General features: G+C 45.9%; 1 protein-coding gene across 1 annotated transcript in view; it reads right to left on the reverse strand.

The window, feature by feature from the left end:
- LOC309543507 (hemicentin-1-like) overlaps positions 1–18,368 on the reverse strand; it is a 119,263-nt gene that overhangs the window by 67,425 nt on the left and 33,470 nt on the right. The window contains exons 2-3 of the mRNA XM_082275982.1: positions 8,627–8,965; positions 7,842–8,168 (exon numbers count right to left, since the gene is read on the reverse strand). Of these exons, the coding sequence (XP_082132108.1) occupies positions 7,842–8,168; positions 8,627–8,965 (666 nt within the window). The remainder of the gene's footprint in view (positions 1–7,841; positions 8,169–8,626; positions 8,966–18,368) is intronic.

Below are 18,368 nucleotides of genomic sequence, written 5' to 3' on the forward strand. Positions count from 1 at the left end.
CCAGGTCTTCTGTCCCACCGGGAGACCCAAGCAACCAGTCAGCTCATCCGCCAGCTGGATGGAGTCCCGATCAAAGCCGGATGTGGCTTCAATCAGGTTTCCAATGACGTAACCCGGAGGCAGCTCCATGATGTCACATCCGGGTTGCTTGGCTGCTAAAGGTGCCGGATTTAAAGAGTGAATGTATTCAAAAATGCAGTTTTCGGCGTTTTGAATACATGGAAGTGCAGTGGAGGGGTCTAGGGTCTTTTAGACCCCGATCCCTCCATAAAGAGTACCTGTCACTGCATATTGCTGTCACAAGGGATGTTTACATTGCTTGTGACAGCAATAAAAGTGATCAGTTTTTTTTTTTTTTAAAAAAACATGTGCTAAAAGAAAGAAAACGTATATGGAAGTCGCGCCCGCAAATGAAATCACTGTTCAAAACACATATGAGGTATCGCCGCAAGAGCAATCATTTAAAAGAAAGAGCTACACTCTAACTCTAAACTGGTAACCATTAAAAAATTTTAAAGCGTCGCCTATGGAGAGTTTTATTGACCGTAGTTTGTCACCATTCCGCGGGTGTGCGCAATTTTAAAACGTAACATGTTGGGTATCTATTTACTCGGCGTGACATCATCTTTCACAATATACAAAAAAAATGGGCTAACTTTACTGTTTAGTTTTTTTTTAAATGCAGTGAAATTAAATTTTTCGTAATTTTTCCAAAAAAATGGCGTTTGAAAGACCACTGCGCAAATACCGCGTGACAAAAAAAATATATATAATGTTTGGAGGTTCTAAGACGTTTTCTAGCAAAAAATACTGATTTTAACTTGTGAACAAAATGTGTCAAAAATGGGCTCGGTCCTTAAAGCAGAGTTCCGGCCTCAAAATAAAAAAAAAATCAATTTTGAGCCATCTGCTTGCTGAGTGCAACCTGAAAAGGAAATGGATACTGCCGATTATTTTTTTTTGGTCACTTACCTTATTATAGAAGAAAATATACTCACCTTCCTTCCACTTCCTCCCTCTGCGGCTGTGGCCCGCACCGTCTCTTCCGGTTTGCGATGATTCCTGGGAGCTGAACGTCATAGATCCCACAATGCACTGTGCTCCCACACTGCACCGGCCCCGCTCGTCACTTCTGGTGCAGGCGTGGCATTCACGGCATTCACTGCTAAAAAGCTTCTGGGCATGCCCAGAAGCTGTGCAGGGGTGCCGCGCCTGCCCCTGAAGTGACGAGCGGGGCCGGTGTAGTGCATTGTGGGACTCCGACATCACGGAAGAGGACACGAAGAGGGACGCTTTGGCTTCAGCTGCCCACACCTGAGATGGCAGCGCTGGAGAAGAAATTTTCAAGGTAAGTATTTCTTCTAAAAGGTAAGTGCGACCCGGGACAGTTCAGAGGCTATCCAATGTGGAATGTACTAACCCTGACTGTCCCGGGGGGATTTTTAGCTCAAATTGACCCCTGAGGCCGGAACTCTACTTTAAGTGGTTAAACCAAGATGGGAGAGTGATATGGGCACTCTGGAAGATGAGGAGTGGAGTGAAGCCTTGGAAAATTGAAAACTTGTATCCCCGAAATTATCTGATCGTTTACCATAGCTATACATGATCTACTGCTCCTATCTTACCCCTCTCAGATTGGCCAAGTACAGAAGGGACCACAATACCATATGTTTGATGTGTAAGGGGGATCAGGGTACTTTCTATCACTTGATCTGGTAATGCCTAAAAATTCAAGACTACTGGAAGCAAATAATACAGTTCTTACATGGCAACATGGGATCTCCTCTAACATTTCACTCTAAGTCATGTTTACTGGGGATACTCCCAGATATTGATATAGATAGATTCACTAAGATCTTAGAAAACTTATTGCCAGGCAATGGATGCACGAACACCCCCACCCCCCTGGGCTCAGCACCTGGCTGACAGAAAGAAACAACACCTTGCCGTACAAAAAGTTTATATATAAACAGAAAGACTGTCCTTCCAAATTCCACAAGATATGGGATAGATGGCTTCGGGTCCCAGAAACATGCAGTTAGTAGTGGTCTCCATGTACGCCCCACATTGGTCAAATAGTAACGGGAACGTAATTCTTAATGTTCCTCTAATGCAGGGGTGGGGAACCTACGTCCCGGGGGCCATATGCGGCCCTCAAAGTCATTTAGTCCGGCCCCCCGTGCAGCTGAGTCTGTGTCTCTCAGCTGATCTGTCAGAACGGAGCCAATGCTTCCTGTATAGTTCCGGCTCCATTCTGACGGTCTGAGGGAATCACAGGCGGAGTTATATCATATGCACTCCGCCTGTGACCAATACAGGAAACATCGCCACTTCCTCCAGCGTGGCGCCGCTGCTAGCCAGCATTTCCCGCCAGCAGCACACACAGCAGTACCAGCCAGAGCCAGCAGTACCAGCCAGAGCCAGCAGTACCAGCCAGAGCCAGCAGTACTCACAGCAGTACCAGCCAGAGCCAGCAGTACCAGCCAGAGCCAGCAGTACCAGCCAGAGCCAGCAGTACTCACAGCAGTACCAGCCAGAGCCAGCAGTACCAGCCAGAGCCAGCAGTACTCACAGCAGTACCAGCCAAAGCCAGCACTACCCACAGCAGAACCAGCAGTACCCACAGCAGTACCAGCCAGAGCTAGTAGTACCCACAGCAGTACCAGCCAGAGTCAGCACTCAGCAGTACCCACAACAGTACCAGCCAGCAGTACCTACAGCACAGTACCAGCCAGCAGTACCCACAGCAATACCAGCCAGCAGTACCAGCCTCAGCCAGCAGTGCCTCAGCCAGCAGTACTAGCCAGCAGTACCAGCCAGCAGTACCCACAGCACAGTACCTACAGCACAGTACCAGCCTGAATCAGCAATACCCACAGCAGTACCAGCCTGAGCCAGCAGTACCAGCCAGCAGTACCCACAGCACAGTACAAGCCAGCAGTACCAGCCTGAGCCAGCAGTACCCAAAGCAGTACCAGCCAGCTGTACCCACCAGCAGTACCAGCCAGCTATACCCACCAGCATTACCCACCAGCAGTTTTTTTCAAAACTTACCACAACAAAGTCGACTGCGCTCCAGACTGACCGACGCAAACATGAAAAACCAGTTGCGAGTAGCAACATCTTCAATACCAGCTAACATCACACACCTCACCAAAGAGAAGCAGTTGCATCCATCAAATTAGGGGTGAGTTAATTACATTTTTGACCAAATATAACAGGCACATTTTTAAGTTGATCATTTTGTACGGCCCCCGAATGATTTTATAAATACCCAAATGACCCTTGGCAGAAAAAAGGTTCCCCGCCCCTGCTCTAATGCATGATGATTTGCTCCACCAATTCTAGAACCAAACGTCTGCTCTCCTTTATTGAATATAGCGCTATGTCTTGCACAATCTGTTACTTACTAGGGATGAAGAATCCCAAACACGGGTTGTCATTTGTGTTTTTCTTATGTTTATGCTATTTGTATCTTGACTCATTGAATTCTGTCAACTGCATGTATACTCCTCTGTAATCTTCAACGTGTATAATTTTCAATAAAAAAATTGGTAAATTAAAAGTGGTCCCAGCGGCGGATTCACCGCAGGATCACTTTTATGGGAGGTGGGAGAGGTGTCCCCCCTACTGCTGCTTCCCAATCATTTTCCCCGCTTACCAGAGCCATCGGTAGCAGGGAAAACTACCCGCGTCTTCTGGGTCCCAGGCAGGAAGTTGAGTGAGGGCAAGATGGCCCCCACTCCACTCTATGACCTTGGAGTACCGGAGCAACGTCATACGTCTCTTCCTCCCAACGGCCTTAAAGGGCCTATTTTTTTTTTTTTTTTGGGACTTAAAAAATTACTTTTTTTTTGACCTGTCCTGCTTATTTCTATTACAAGGGATGTTTACATCGCTGGATGGTGGGACAGGTGAGTGTTTATTATAAGTCAGAAGATACACTTTTTGTAGCCGCTGACTTTTAATAAACACGTAAACGGGTGGAATTCCGCTTTCAGATGTTTTTAAGGAGAAGGCTTCATGCCTAACTGCAAGGGTTTCTGCATAATGCAGACATTATTTTGTTTCCTTTGTCGGGAGTGCACAGCGGACAGTGACACTATCAACAACAAATAAGAGATAGAGCTAGCACTCGTCCGATCGATCTCGGGATTTTAATGAACTGAAAATGATCACGAGTCGAATATTATACTTATTGGGATGCTGATCGTTTGAGCCATTTATCGTCTGAAGCTTATAAGCACATATATAGACATATGTGCTGATGGGAGCTGTTCACCTGATGTTTGGTCTCAAGCCTGGTTTGATCTGTGAATTTTGCGTTGATGACCACTCTATAATTTGAGGGTTCAACTCTGTGATGAACGCCCCTTTACCTGGACATTCGCCACGGGCTCCTGGAGGAGTGTGGAGGCCAGCCTCCTGCCTACTGACTATGGGCCCTGGCTTTTAATCACTTAAGCCCCGGAAGATTTTACCCCCTTCCTGACCAGGGCCTATTTTGCGATTCGGCACTGCATGACTTTAACGGACAATTGCGCGGTCATGCGATGCTGTACCTAAACTTTTTTTCCCACAAACAGAGCTTTCTTTTGGTGGTATTTGATCACCTGTGCGATTTTTTGATCATGTGCTATAAACCAAAAAAGAGCGTAAATTTTGCAAAAATAACAATATTTTTCACATTTTTTTTATATGAAATTCCCCAAAATAAAATGTAAAAATCAAAATTTTTTAACATTTTCGGCCAATTTGTTTTATGCTACATATGTTTGGTAAAAAAAATCGCAAAAAACGTATTTTGATTGGTTTGCGCAAAAGTTATCGCGTTTACTAACAAAGGGAAAGATTTTTGTCATTTTTGTTGTTTTTTTTTTTTTAACGCGTAATGGCGGCGATCTGCGATTTTTTTGCGGTATTGCGGCGGACAGATCGGACCCTTGACTGACATTTTTGACACTTTTGGGGGTACCAGTGACATTACTACAGTAATCAGTGCTATACATATGCACTGTTACTGTAAAATGACACTGGCAGTGAAGGGGTTAACTTTTTTTGAGAGGGAGGGGTTATGTGTGTCCCTAGGGGCGTGCTTCTAACTGTGATTGGCTGTGGCTTGAGGTGTAGGAACAATGATCAACGGTCCTACATAGTAGAACCTTATGATCACTGTTCCTACACAGGGGAGAATGACAGGCGGCTTGTTTACATTAGCCGCCTGCCTTTCTTCCGGTTTACCGGACGATTGCGAATGACCGGCGGACATGGGGGGTCCGTGACCGCGCGGGAGCGCGCCTCCAGGGGCGCGCGCTCGCTCCCTAGACCCTCACAGGCTAGCGACGTAGTACTACGTCGCTTTGCCTGTGAGGGGCTGACCGCCACAGTAAATAGTCGTGTGGCGGTCTGCAAGCGGTTAAGGGGACACTACTCTTTGTGAGGTGTATGCTAGGGGCACAGGGTGACCGAGAAAATGATGTACAACTACTTAATGGACACTGAGAAAATGGTTTGGATTACTTCAAATGGGACAGTAATATTTATCAACAATATCTCTCAAGAAATCTATGATACATTAATTCCACTGTATCAGGATGATAGAACATTGTATGAGCTTTGCCTCATAGACTATTGTAGACTGTTGCCATGAACTCTGTGACTTCTGAAATATCAAAGCATCGCTTAGATGTGTATTCCATGTACTTCAATGTAGGAGCCGGACAGTCTGCTCCTGGGGTCTCCTGCTATTGTCTGTTTGATAAGATGTTCTGTGTTTGTTCTTAGGATAATGTGTAATGTACTTTGTTTTAGCCTTGTTGCAGTGCTGACTTAATTAGCATGTTAATTATAAAATTGTCTGGGTCTGGATTCCCATTCACCTATTGTTCCTGTCAAGATGGCTAGGTAATTAGCTCAGGTTAATTATATTTCTGTACACATTTTCATCTGCATTTGATTATGTAATCAGGCTCACCTAACCTAGTGTGTTTATGGGAGTGTCATGGGCATGTTTACTGTGTCTCTGTATTGTATAAAAGTGGGCCATTGAGCCTGGCATAAAGAGATTCGTTTTACCCTTCATCAAGTCTAGGCTGATGTTTGGGGAACCAGGAGCTGTAATCACTTCATCACTTGGGATTTGGGAGACTTACAACGGATATACTCAGCCAGAGTATTGGGAATCTGTTACAAACTCCTCAGGTAAGGAGACTTGCTTGAACCACAGTGGTGTTGTGTGTGCCATCTATCACCCTGAAGTTGGTGGGGGGCTTTCATCTGTCTCTTATTCAAAGCCATATGGACTTTTTATGTTTATTACACTTTTTAAAAAAAGCGCTTCATATAACTATTTTCATATTTCTCTTACTGCACTCAGACTGTGTGTGTTGTCTGCCCGCCTCATCATGCTGCCCCTACCCACACGTATGTTGGGCAGTTCAGTGTATCACGAGGATGATGACGAGGATACCTCAAACTTGGCCCTGTTGGCCTGTGAAGGAGCCTAGGGGTGTTCTGTTAGTGGTGGAGGTCCCTGAACATACAGATAGAACTGACACCACCTAGAGATGTAACATTTCTGGAATTTTTAATCCATGAGAAATGACCATGTTTCCCCTCTTTTTTTTTTTTACAGAATTTTTTTTTTTCAGAAAAATTAAAAAACTAAAACTATTGTCTTCAGGGCACCTCTGGCATGCCAGCATAGGTTCTGTCATCATTTAGGGCACCTCTGGCATGCCGGGGTGTGATTTGACATCTTTGTAGCATTTGGAAAAGAAGATTTTTTTTCTCACAATATCTGCAAATTGCAGCTTTGCTCTCAGCAGAAATTGCATGGTAGAAATGTTTCCAAACTCTAGATGTTGGTCTCACAATTTTGCTGAGAGGAGGAAAAGAAAAAAAACAATTTACTGGGCAGAGTATAGGGAAACAATATGCTGTGATGGTGGACAACATTCAAAGGAATCATTTAAAGGTTATAAAGATAAACTAATTTGTCAGACAAATTCCCCCTTTTACCTGTCAGTGAAGGCCTGAGAGGACAGGAACTATCATCTACTGTATCTCAACAATCACCCAACTGTAGGAGTTACAAGATGGATCCCACAATCAAATTAACTGAAGCCTTTCCCCTGCAGTACCCCCTAGTGACAGAAATGCCTTTTTCTCTTGTTTGAGAACTGCATTGAGAAATACAGTGTTACTTGAATTGTATTCCAGGATTTGCTGTCTTCAGCTGAGAGAACTTGCAATAATTTAGGACTACATAATTTCATGTTATATGTTTGAATACAATGTATTAGCTATATTATTTATCATTGTAAAAATATATATTTCATACTTCTTTTTTGGAAAAAAAACAAAGGGCTTTGAAAAAAAAAGAAAAAAAAAACAAACATTTTTTCCCCCTAATTCTATTTTTTTTTTCAAGGCCTTCCTATCTCTTGTACAGACAGAAAATGTTCCTCACTGACATACATATTCACAGAGATATTCTCCTGGAAAGGATGTTGGTAATCAGGAGTCAGACATTGTGAAGTTCTTAATGTGTGGAGTATACAGGCAAATTGTTCCCAACTTAGTAATAGGACCCCACCATTGGTGAGTGCAAATTGACCAGTAATCACCCATGTATGGAGGACCCAGCACATTATATCACACTTAGTTGTACCCCCAGTGTGGGTGAATGAATGTTTCCTGGAGGTGTGCTGGTGGCATCTCTTGGTGCTTAGAGTCTGAGCTCTTCACACAACCAAACACTTCACTTTCTATATGACAGACAGGTTGTGTTAGCTATTCTGAATGCTATGGTATGTAAAATATTAAGAGATTTTACTAACGTGTCACTGTGATGGTGGCATTCCTAAGCAGTTCAGTCTGGAGAGATCGGTGGCTGATAATACAGGAATAGGTGTTCCCATTGTCTTCAATCTTGGGGTTCAGGGTCAGTAGACTTGTCACATTATACGTCCCGTCTGAATTCATACGTACATTCTTCACACAGGTCCAGATCTCTAGGGTCTCACAGTCAGAGGAATCCTTACGATACTGAACCCAGCGTATGGAAATATCTTTTGGATAAAAATTGTGAACTTCACATGTTATCGTCTTCTCCGCCCCCTCCTCGATGGATGGATCTGCCGGTGTCACATCAGCTGATGGAGGAACTGCACAGAGAATAATCATTATTGTTCTAATCTGCAGAAAACTCAGAGATCAGATCCACAGACTGTGCAGATTATACCCAGAAGAATCCATTGTAATGGTGAATGAGATGGAAGGGACACAGGAGACACCTCCAGTCAGTAGATGTGGTCACTGGGCTCCCTCTAGTCTGTCACATCCACCACTAGAGGGAGCACTTCTCTGGGGGGGGGGCATTCCTCATAAGGGCTGATTTACTAAAGGAAGAGAGAATGTTCACTCGGGAAAGGTTCACTTTAATTGTCCAATTATAGTATAAGAAAATTCCTGTCTATTTATTTAACTGCCCTTGATTGGAGAATTCAAAGTGAACACAATGACAATATATTGAGTAAAGATTCTCAACTCTCTTAGTAAATCAACCCCCAGAGTCATATAACACAGTATGGGGGAAGAGAGGGGCAATGTCACCATCACTCACCTGACACCTCTAGGGTAGCTTTACCCTCATCTTTATGCGGAGTATTTATCACTGTACAGGTGTATTCCCCCTCATCGGAGAACTGGACCCGGGGGATGTAGAGCGCAGCGTTTCCATTCAGGATTTCCGTCAGCTTCATAGAAGATCCCGGTCTGTATGGCGTCCCTTTTCCATTATTGTATTCATACACATCATGCAGAGTGCCGTTCTCTGATGTCCGGCTCCATAGTATTGAAATGGGACTCCCAGTATTTAGATTATATATATCACAGGGAATGGTGACATCCTGATTCCTCCGTAATGACACAAGTGGTGTCCTCATTGCGACCCTCAGAGCCCCTATAAAATAGAAATAAAGTTATTTGTACTGAGGAAAAAAAAATCATTGTGATATAATCTGTGATCTGTATCGGATCGGAGACTCTTGTGTTCTTCTCATCATTCATGTAATGTGCTATCCTAGAATATCTGACACCTTACAGTTGTGCTGAAATGTTCCCCCCTCCTCCCCCTCCCCCTTGGAGAATTGGTAATATACAGCATGTGTGAGGGAGCCAGCAAAACCCATTACTATTTTTCTTATGGCAGGGCTCAAAATTTAAAGTCCTGAGCTTAAGGGCTCTTTCACACAGGCTTTCTGTATGTCCGCATATCATCCCATCCGTTTGCGGATGATAAACGGACATAATGTAAGTCTATGGCATTGCGGATGTCAGCGGAATACCATCCGCTGACATCCGATTTTCCTCCTTTCAGTTCTGTTCCGTTTTTTGGAACGGAACAGAACCCTATTTTTGTTCCGTTCAAAAAACAGAAAGGAAGGAAAATCGGATGTCAGCGGTGTCATCCGCTGACATCCGCAGTGCCCATAGACTTACATTAGGTCCGCATATCATCCGCAAACGGATGGGATGATATGCGGACCTACGGAGCAGATGACAGAAATGTCATCCGCTCCGTGAAAAAAAAAAAAAAGAAAGGACCGCAGCGGAGCTCTCACACGGAAAGCCCGTGGGAAAGAGCCCTAAGGCCCCTTTCACACATACGGTCCGTTCAGTTCATCAGTTCAGTCACGTCAAAATGTATCCGTTTTTCATCCGTTTTTCGTCTGATCCGTTTTTTTGACGGATGAAAAATAGGGCATTCATCCGTTCCAAAAAAACGGACATTGACGGAAGCGGATGAAAACGGATGTTAACGGATGATCTTCCATTGCCATCCGTTTATACATAGAGATACATTGATGTCCGTTTTTCATCCGTCAACGGATGGATGAAAAACGGACAAACGGACCGTATGTGTGAAGGGGGCCTAAGTGTTACTCACCACCAATTGCCACACCCAACCCCTTCCCTGCCCCTCCCCTAATTCTACCCCTAAACACACCCTCGTAAATTATCTCATTCTTAAATATTTTATGCAGAATTAAGTGGCAAAAATAAATATTAACAACAACTTAAACAATATTAAAATAAAGCATATCAGTACTCATTAGTGCCATCAGTGCGGCCTCATCAGTGCCCATTAGGCTGCTCTGATGGGTACTGATATGCTGCACTGATGGGTACTGGTATGCTGCACTATCAGTACCCATCAGTGAAGCCCCATTCAGTGCAGCATACCAGTGATACCTTATCAGTGCAGCCCCATCAGTGCAGCATACCAGTGATACCTTATCAGTGCAGCCTCATCAGTTCCCATCAGTGCACATCATTGCTGCCTTATCAGTGGCCATCAGTGCAACCTATTGGTGCCCATCAGTGCAGCATATCAGTGCTGCCTTATTAATGCAGCTTATCAGTGCCCCCTCATCAATGGCTATCAGTGCAACCTCATCAGTGGTCATTAGTGCAGCCTCATCGATGCCCATCATAACAGCCTCATCAGTGCCCATCAGTGCAGCCTTATCAGTGCCCACCAGTGTAGCCTTATCAGTGCCCATCAGTGCAGCCTATTAGTGCCCATCAGTGCAGCCTAATCAGTTCCCATCAGTGCAGCCTCATCAGTGCTTATCAGTGCCCATCAATGTAGCCTATTAGTGCCCGTCAGTGCAACCTATTATTGCCCAAAGGTGCAGCCTATCAGTGCCCATAAGTGCAGCCTATCAGTGCCCATCAATGCAGCCTATCAGTGCCCATAAGTGCGGCCTCATCAGTGCCCATCAATGAAGCAGGGATCACAGTAAGGAATCGGGAGGATTGCCGGCCGGATCACACAGAGCGGGGATCTCCCATTGTACCACAGCTTGTAAATGAAACGCTGGTCGCTGTCTAACTGAGTCCCGCCTCCTGGACCGGCATTGGACTAACATAGGAGCTGGTCCAGGAGGCAGGACTTTGACTGCGACCAGCGTTTCTTCTCCAAGCTGTGTCACAGTGGGAGATCCCAGCTCTGTGTGATCCGGCCAGCTCTTCTCCTGACAGTTTCCTGGCAATTGCCCCTCGGGCCGCTCTGATGCCCTGTAAGAAAAGGTTGCACCATTTCTGCCAGAAGCGATCAGCCATGTAAATGTCGGCCCAGTCTGCCCCTGCTCAACACTCGCGCCCTCTGCTAATTTCCACTTGCCAAATATGAGCAGGCGAGTGGAAATTGTGAGGGCTGTCTTTTGGGATTCCTATTCTATAACTAGAGAGGATAACAGCATGGCACAATCATAAAACAAAACATGACAAGTAAACCAATAAAATCCCCCCCCCCTTTCAAAAGTCTGCACAACCTTAGTTCTTAATCCTGTGTATTGCCCCCATTTAGCATCAATGACAGCGGCCAGTCTTCTGTAATAGTTGTCTATGAGACCCCCAAATTCTTGCCAGTGATAGAGCTGCCAATTAGTCTTGGCACAATGCCTCCAGGTCATGCAAAGTCTTTAGTCATCTTGCATGAAGCGCACGTTTGCAATCTCCTCAGAGCAGCTGGATTATATGAAGGTCAGGAGACTGTGATAGCCACTCTAGAAGCTTCACCTTTTTCTGCTGGAACCACTGAAGGGTCAGCTTGACCTAGTGCTTCAGGTCATTGTCCTGCTGGAAAGTCCAAGAGCGTCCCATGCGCAACTTTCCTGCAGAAGAATGAAATTTATCTGCCAATATTTTCTGATAACAAACTGCATTCATCTTGAGAGCTCACATCCCCCCAAAACATCAGTGAGCCACCACCATGCTTCACAGTGGGGATGGTATTTTTCCTCTCCAAACATAGCAAAGGCTGTGACCATAAAGTTCTATTTTGGGCTGGTCACTCCAGATTATAGTGTGCCAGAAGCTGGCAGGCGTGTCAAGTAGTGATGAGCCAAACATTTTGAAGGCTTAAATGCAGGTTCTTGCCCAAAAAAAGTGTATGGGGGTCCGGGTCCTGACCTGGGGAACATGTAGCAATGAAAAAAACGTTTTTAAAAGCAATCGTTTTTAAAGGAGCACTGATTTACTGATTTTAATGAGGCTTAAAGTGAAACTATAAAAATGAAAAATTCCTTCAAATATCATGCCTGGGGGTCACCTGAATGTGCCTGTAAAGATGTACGATGTATGTAACCTGCTGCAGCAATACTGACATTTCTAAAGGAAAAAATGTCATATACAAATATACATACAAATTTCAAATCACATGTACTTGTCATACGGGTGCAGAACAATTGGGCCTTGGTTGTTGGTGGTGCCTGAACACCGTAAGCCCTCACAGTTACTTTTGCTGGGCGCAGGAATGGGACCTGCTGCTAAGAATTCCATACAAATTTGAAGTCGCATGTACTTGTCATACAGGTGCCAAAAATTGGGCCTTTGCTGTTGCTGGTGCCTGAACACCGTAACCCCTCACAGTTACTCTTGCTGGGCACTGGGCGCAGGGAGGGACAGGGCCTGCTGTTAAAAATTACATACAAAATTTAAATTGTATGCACCTGTCATATAACTGCAGAAAAATTAGGCCTTGGGGGTTGGTAATGACCTAAACCAAAAACATTGTTGGAAGCTAGCAGAATCAAGGTTGAGGAATAGGATAGGCAGAATATGCAGTCTTCAAAGGATGGCAGACCCCTAGCAAATTCAATCAGTTACATCAGCATCAGGGGCTTGATAGCTGTTGTTGATCCACGACTAATTAATTTTGATAAAAGTCAGCTGGTCAACAGAGTCTGTGGACAAACGCACTCACAGTAGCACTGAACGTCTGTTCGGAAAGCACGCTGGAAGCAGGACAGTCCAGTAGCTCCAGTGCATATTGAGCAAGTTCTAGCCAGCGGTCCATCCGCAAGACCCAGTAACCCAGTGGATGCTCAGTTGGAAAGGTCTCCAAGTCTGCTCTTGCCCCTAGATCATCCTGCACCATATGATGGAGACACTGCCGATGGTTGCTTAAACCTAACAGCCCTGGGTGCTGCTGAGGACTAAGAACGGTTTAAAGGCATTGGTGTTTAAAGGCATTGGTCAGCCGGCTGTCTTCTCCACCGCTTGGCTAAATGATGCCTCAGAAACACGTCCAGAGAATGTTAACCTGCCAGTGTCTGGAAAGGTGTTACACAAATTTTTTTTCAAGGCCTCCCCAAGATGTTTCATCCTCTGCGAAGGCAGGATGAGCTCTGCAACTTTACCCTTGTAAAGTGGATCAAGAAGGGTTGCCAACCAGTAATTATCCCTCTCCTTGATAGCAAAAATCCTCTGGTCCTTTCGCAGGCTTTGCAGACTCATGGAGCCCATGCAATGTAAGTTGGAGGAGGCATGAGCTTCTGAGTCCTCTGGGTCACTAAGGATGACATTGTCAGCAGGAGCAACCTCTCCTCAACCATGTACAACTCCTGGGGTTTCTGGGGAATCAAAACCATCCCTTGAAGACTGCTGTATGCTATCCTCTACATCCATGCTGCCGCAATCCTCCTCCTCCTCTTCCTCTTCCTCCTGTGTGTTTTGTGGCCCTGCAGGCATGATATCTGCATAAAGGGGGCCTTGTGAGGGAAGGAAGTCCTCCTTTTCCTCCCACTGTTCTACCTCAAGTGCCCTGTCCATGATTCCATGAAGCGTGTGCTCCAGCAGGTAGACTAGAGGGATAGTGTCACTGATGCATGCATCGTCCCGGCTCACCATCCTTGTGGCCTCCTCATATGGTGTCAGGACGGGGTATGCATTCTTTATCAAAAGCCACTGTCGAAAAAAATCCAAGCTCCCCTGAGCCTGTCCTTGTGCCATACTCACACAGGTACTCATTGATGGCCCTCTTCTGCGTGTACAGCCGCTGCAGTATTGCCAAGGTTGATTTCCACCAGGTGGGCATGTCACAAATGAGGCGGTTGGTGGACAAGTTGAATTCCCGCTGAATGTTAGATAAGCGAGCACTGACATTGTACTGACATTGTTTCTGGCCTGCCTCAGGAGATCTTGGAAGCCCGGGTATCTGGTCAAGAAACGCTGCACCACCAGATTCAGGACATGTGCCAAGCATGGAACATGTGTCAAGTGTCCCTGATGGAGGGCGGAGAGAAGGTTGGTGCCATTGTCGCATACAACCATTCCTGGCTCAAGCTGTCGTGGCATCAACCATCTCTGAGCCTGCCCCTGCAGAGCTGACAGAATCTCTGGCCCGGTGTGACTCCTATCCCCTAGACAGACCAACTGAAGCACAGCATGGCTTCTTTTAGCCTGACTGCTTGCGTAGCCCCTTGAATGCTTAGGGAGCACTGCTGCTTCAGAGGACAATTCAGTAGAAGAGGACATGGAGGAAGAAGAAGAAGAGGGGGAGGAGGTAGCGGAGTAGCCAGATGTGTCAGAACCAGCATCAGCCTTTTGGAGGCATGGTGGCAAAACAAGCTGCAACACTGAACCCTGTCCTGCATCCTTCACAGTTGCCAGCAGAGTTACCCAGTGCGCCATGAAGGAAATGTAACGGCCCTGTCCATGCCTGCTGGACCAAGAGTCAGCAGTAATGTGAACCTTCCTGCTAACTGCTCTGTCCAACGAGGCCAAAACACTACCTTCCACATGATGGTAGAGAGCCGAAATGGCCTTACGTGAAAAGAAATGCCTTTTTGGTAGCTGCCACTGTGGTTCAGCACATTCCCCAAATTTGCGAAAGGGAGCAGAGTCTACCAGATGAAAAGGCAGCAATTGTAGTGCTAGCAATTTGGCCAAGCTAGCATTAAGACGCTGAGCATGTGGGTGGCTGGGACATTATTTCTTTCTTTGTACGGTTCAGCAATTGGGGTAGTGAAATTTGCTTGCTGCTCAAATCAAGCGGTGGTGTACTGGTAGCAGATTGGGTGCAAGTATCTGTGCCACTCATTGCTATACCATCATCTCTCTCAATGCTGGTATTTGAGAAGACATGAGGTATAGTAGGGTTAGAGATCCCAGATGAGGAGCAAGGTGATTTATGCTTGCTTTGTTTTGATTGTGTGGCTCTTTCAGGTGCTGTTGCCAACAGACTTCATGGCAGATCGTCATATGCCTTGTCAAGCATGTGGTGCCCAAGCGGCTGGTGTTCTGGCTACGATTGATCCGCTTCAGACAGATGTTGCAAAAAGCAATGCTGCGGTCTACTGCACATGTGCTGAAAAAAGCCCACACTAATGAACTTTTTTCACCTGTGAAGCTTTGTGCTGTGATGCAATAGGTCGGCTACTCCTATGGCGGCCCCTGGAGCACATCCTGCCTCATTGGAGTTGTGCCTCCTCCTCCTCACGTTCCTCCTCTATCCTGTTAGGCACCCAAGTACAGTCAGTGACCTCATAATCCCCTCTTTCCTCGTCACTGGAGCAAACTTGGCAGTATGCTGCAGCTGTGGGAACATGACTGCTAGTTTCTTATCCATCATTGTCACCCCTTCTCTCTAGGCTCACATTATTCCCTTCATCAACTTGCGAACCAACATCACAGCTTTCAAATTGCTGCGCATCCTCCAGGAGCATGTCACTGACACTATGATCGAACAGTTCAGGTGACTCCTCCGTGCATGATGATGGGGCGACAGAAGGAGTAGCTGTGGAGAAGGAGCCTGTGGAATGGGCCACTTTGGCAGCTGCGGTGGAAGGCAAACTTGTATGAGCGTGGGTGTCAGAGGAAGAGGAGGATAAGGACGGCTTAATGATCCACTCCACCAACTCTTCTACATGTTGTGGCTGAATAACACGGCCAGCACTGAACAAAAAGGACGGGCGTGCCCCGCCTGCAGAGGATGCACCATGTCTGTGACCACCACTTTTCACTGTGGACACAGAGGCTGCTTGCCCTCTTTTCGTGGCCTGTGAGCATCGGCCTCTCCTTGTCGGCCTTTCTGACATGATATGATAGAGATCAATATAGGGTATACGCAACTGACCCAATAGATATTGAATGGCCTAATGTGATCTAATCAATTGCACTATATATAGAGATCAATATAGGGTATACGCAACTGACCGATAGATATTGAATGGCCTGATCTAATCAATTGCACTATATATAGAGATCATGTCAATTAGGGATCGACCGATTATCGGCAAAGCCGATATATCGAGGGCCGATATGCACTTTCCCTGATATATCGGAATCGGCCCCAGAGGTTTCCAATATTGCCAATATTTCGGGAAAGTGCTTGTACCGGAGTTATGCCTGCAGCTAGAGGCATCACCCCAGTACCGGCGTCCTTAGCCGATGGTCGGCTGTCTTGTAATGACAACCGATGCGGTTGAGAAGCCACTCGGCTGTCATTACAAGGGCGTCCCCCCCTGTCCCCGCCCTCCCCCCGCCTTCCGCAGCTTGCCTGGGTCTCCCGTCCCACCGGAACATTTCCCATGATGCTCAGCTACAGTGCAGAGTGCATGAACAATATGGGAAATGTAGTTCCAAAACATCTGAGGTTCCAAGGTTCGCCATCACTGATACAGAGGAACCGATGCCTTCCATTTTCCTCCTGCAGCCGCTGAAAGTCAGCTTCTCCTTCTCTTCCTCCTACAGGCATTTAGAGGCTTCAAGGAGAAAATGGAGGGCATCGGTTCCTCTATAAGCCACCTCCACCGTTCCTCATATCTAGGTCCTGCTGCCCCCTAGATAAAATAGCAAAAATAAAAACTACTGACATCAGTGGTGGAACTACTTCTGACGGGGCCCTGGCATTCTACCACCCTAAGGGGCCCATGATGGCAGAAAGGGAGCCCATTGCAGAACATGTGAAAGAGTCCCACTGCGGGACCGAAAAAAAGGGCCCAACGTAGTAAAGGTTTCTGGGACCAGTGAGAAGGTCTGGCCAGCTGGGGATCAGGGGCTCCCTTCATGGTTTCTTGCACTGGGGACCTGAAAGTTCTAGTTACACCTCTGGTGTGGGCATCATTATGAGTATGCATATCTTATCCCAGCCAAATACAAGGGGCTGGTTAATGCAAGGTCTCTTTCCCCCAGGCTCTGGCCTGGGGAGGGTGCATGTGATGGAGCTTTAGGCCTAGTTCCCTGAGATGGCTTGGATGTGCTTAGGCCTGGAGATTAGGCCTGTTGCTGCTGACCCTATCTGGAGACAGGATGGAGTCCCATGGAGGTTGGTTGACTGTTCTGCTGAAGATTGGGAACAGGATGGAGACCGAAAGGAGAATCCTACATGAGGTGTCTTTGGGGCTTTTATTCGGAACAGAGGATATTGACATCTGAAAACGCTTTGCTATCTTCTTATAGCCTTCTCCAGCTTTGTGAGCGTCAACTATTTTCAGTTTCAGTTTTCTAGACAACTGCTTAGAAGATCCCATGGTGCTGATTGTTGGGGCAAGGTCAGATGAGTCTGGGCATTTAAAACCTTTGAGATTGACATCACCAGGTCTTCCCAGACGATGATTGAGAACAATCCATGACACTGGCAGGTCTCAGCCTTGCAAAGGGGGCAGTGCATGCTATAAATTCTGCAGGGTGGCTAAACTTTTGCAGGCGCCATTTTTTTGTTTTCTGTTATTTTGAAAGTGTAAATGATGGAAATAAAATCTAACTTTTGTTGACATATTATAAGAATGTCTAATCTGTAATTTGATGCCTTTTGGAGATTTTTCCATCTTTCTTTGGCTTCTTTATGCACATTAATACAAATTTTTACCTGGGGTACCCAAACTTTCCATCCCCTCTGTATGTACTGACTATATAGGAACTGCCTGTGTAAATTGCACCAAACTTAACCAGTCATAACATACTTCTACTTATTATATTAATAGGTGAACATACACTCACCGGACACTTTATTAGGCAGCAAATCAATGCACTTTGGCATCTAGACGTGGTGAAGGTGACTTGCTGAAGTTCAAACTGAGCATCAGAATGGGGAAGAAAGGGGATTGAAGTGACTTTGAACGTGGGTTGGTTGTTGGTGGCAGACGGGCCGGTCTGAGTATTTCTGGGATCTCTCGGGATTACAGAGAATGGTGGGAAAAGAGAAAGTATCCAGTGAGCGGCAGTTGTGTGGAGGAAAATGCCTTGTTGAGGTCAGAGGAGAATGGGCAGACTGGTTCCAGATGATAGAAAGACAACAGTAACTCAAATAATCACTCCTTGTATCCAAGCTATGCAGAATACCATCTCTGAACACACAACATCCAACCTTGAAGCAGATGGGCTACAGCAGCAGAAGACCACACCGGGTGCCACTCCTGTCAGCTAAGAACAGGAAACTGAGACTACAATTGGCACAGGCTCACCAAAGTTGGACAATAGAAGATTGGAAAAATGTTGTCAGGTCTGATGAGTCTGGATTTCAGCTGCGACATTCAGATGGGAGGGTCAGAATTTGTAGCATGGATTAACTACCA

The sequence above is a fragment of the Pelophylax lessonae genome, assembly GCF_965119305.1.
Source record: "Pelophylax lessonae genome assembly, contig: HAP1_SCAFFOLD_146, whole genome shotgun sequence".
Taxonomy (NCBI): domain Eukaryota; kingdom Metazoa; phylum Chordata; class Amphibia; order Anura; family Ranidae; genus Pelophylax; species Pelophylax lessonae.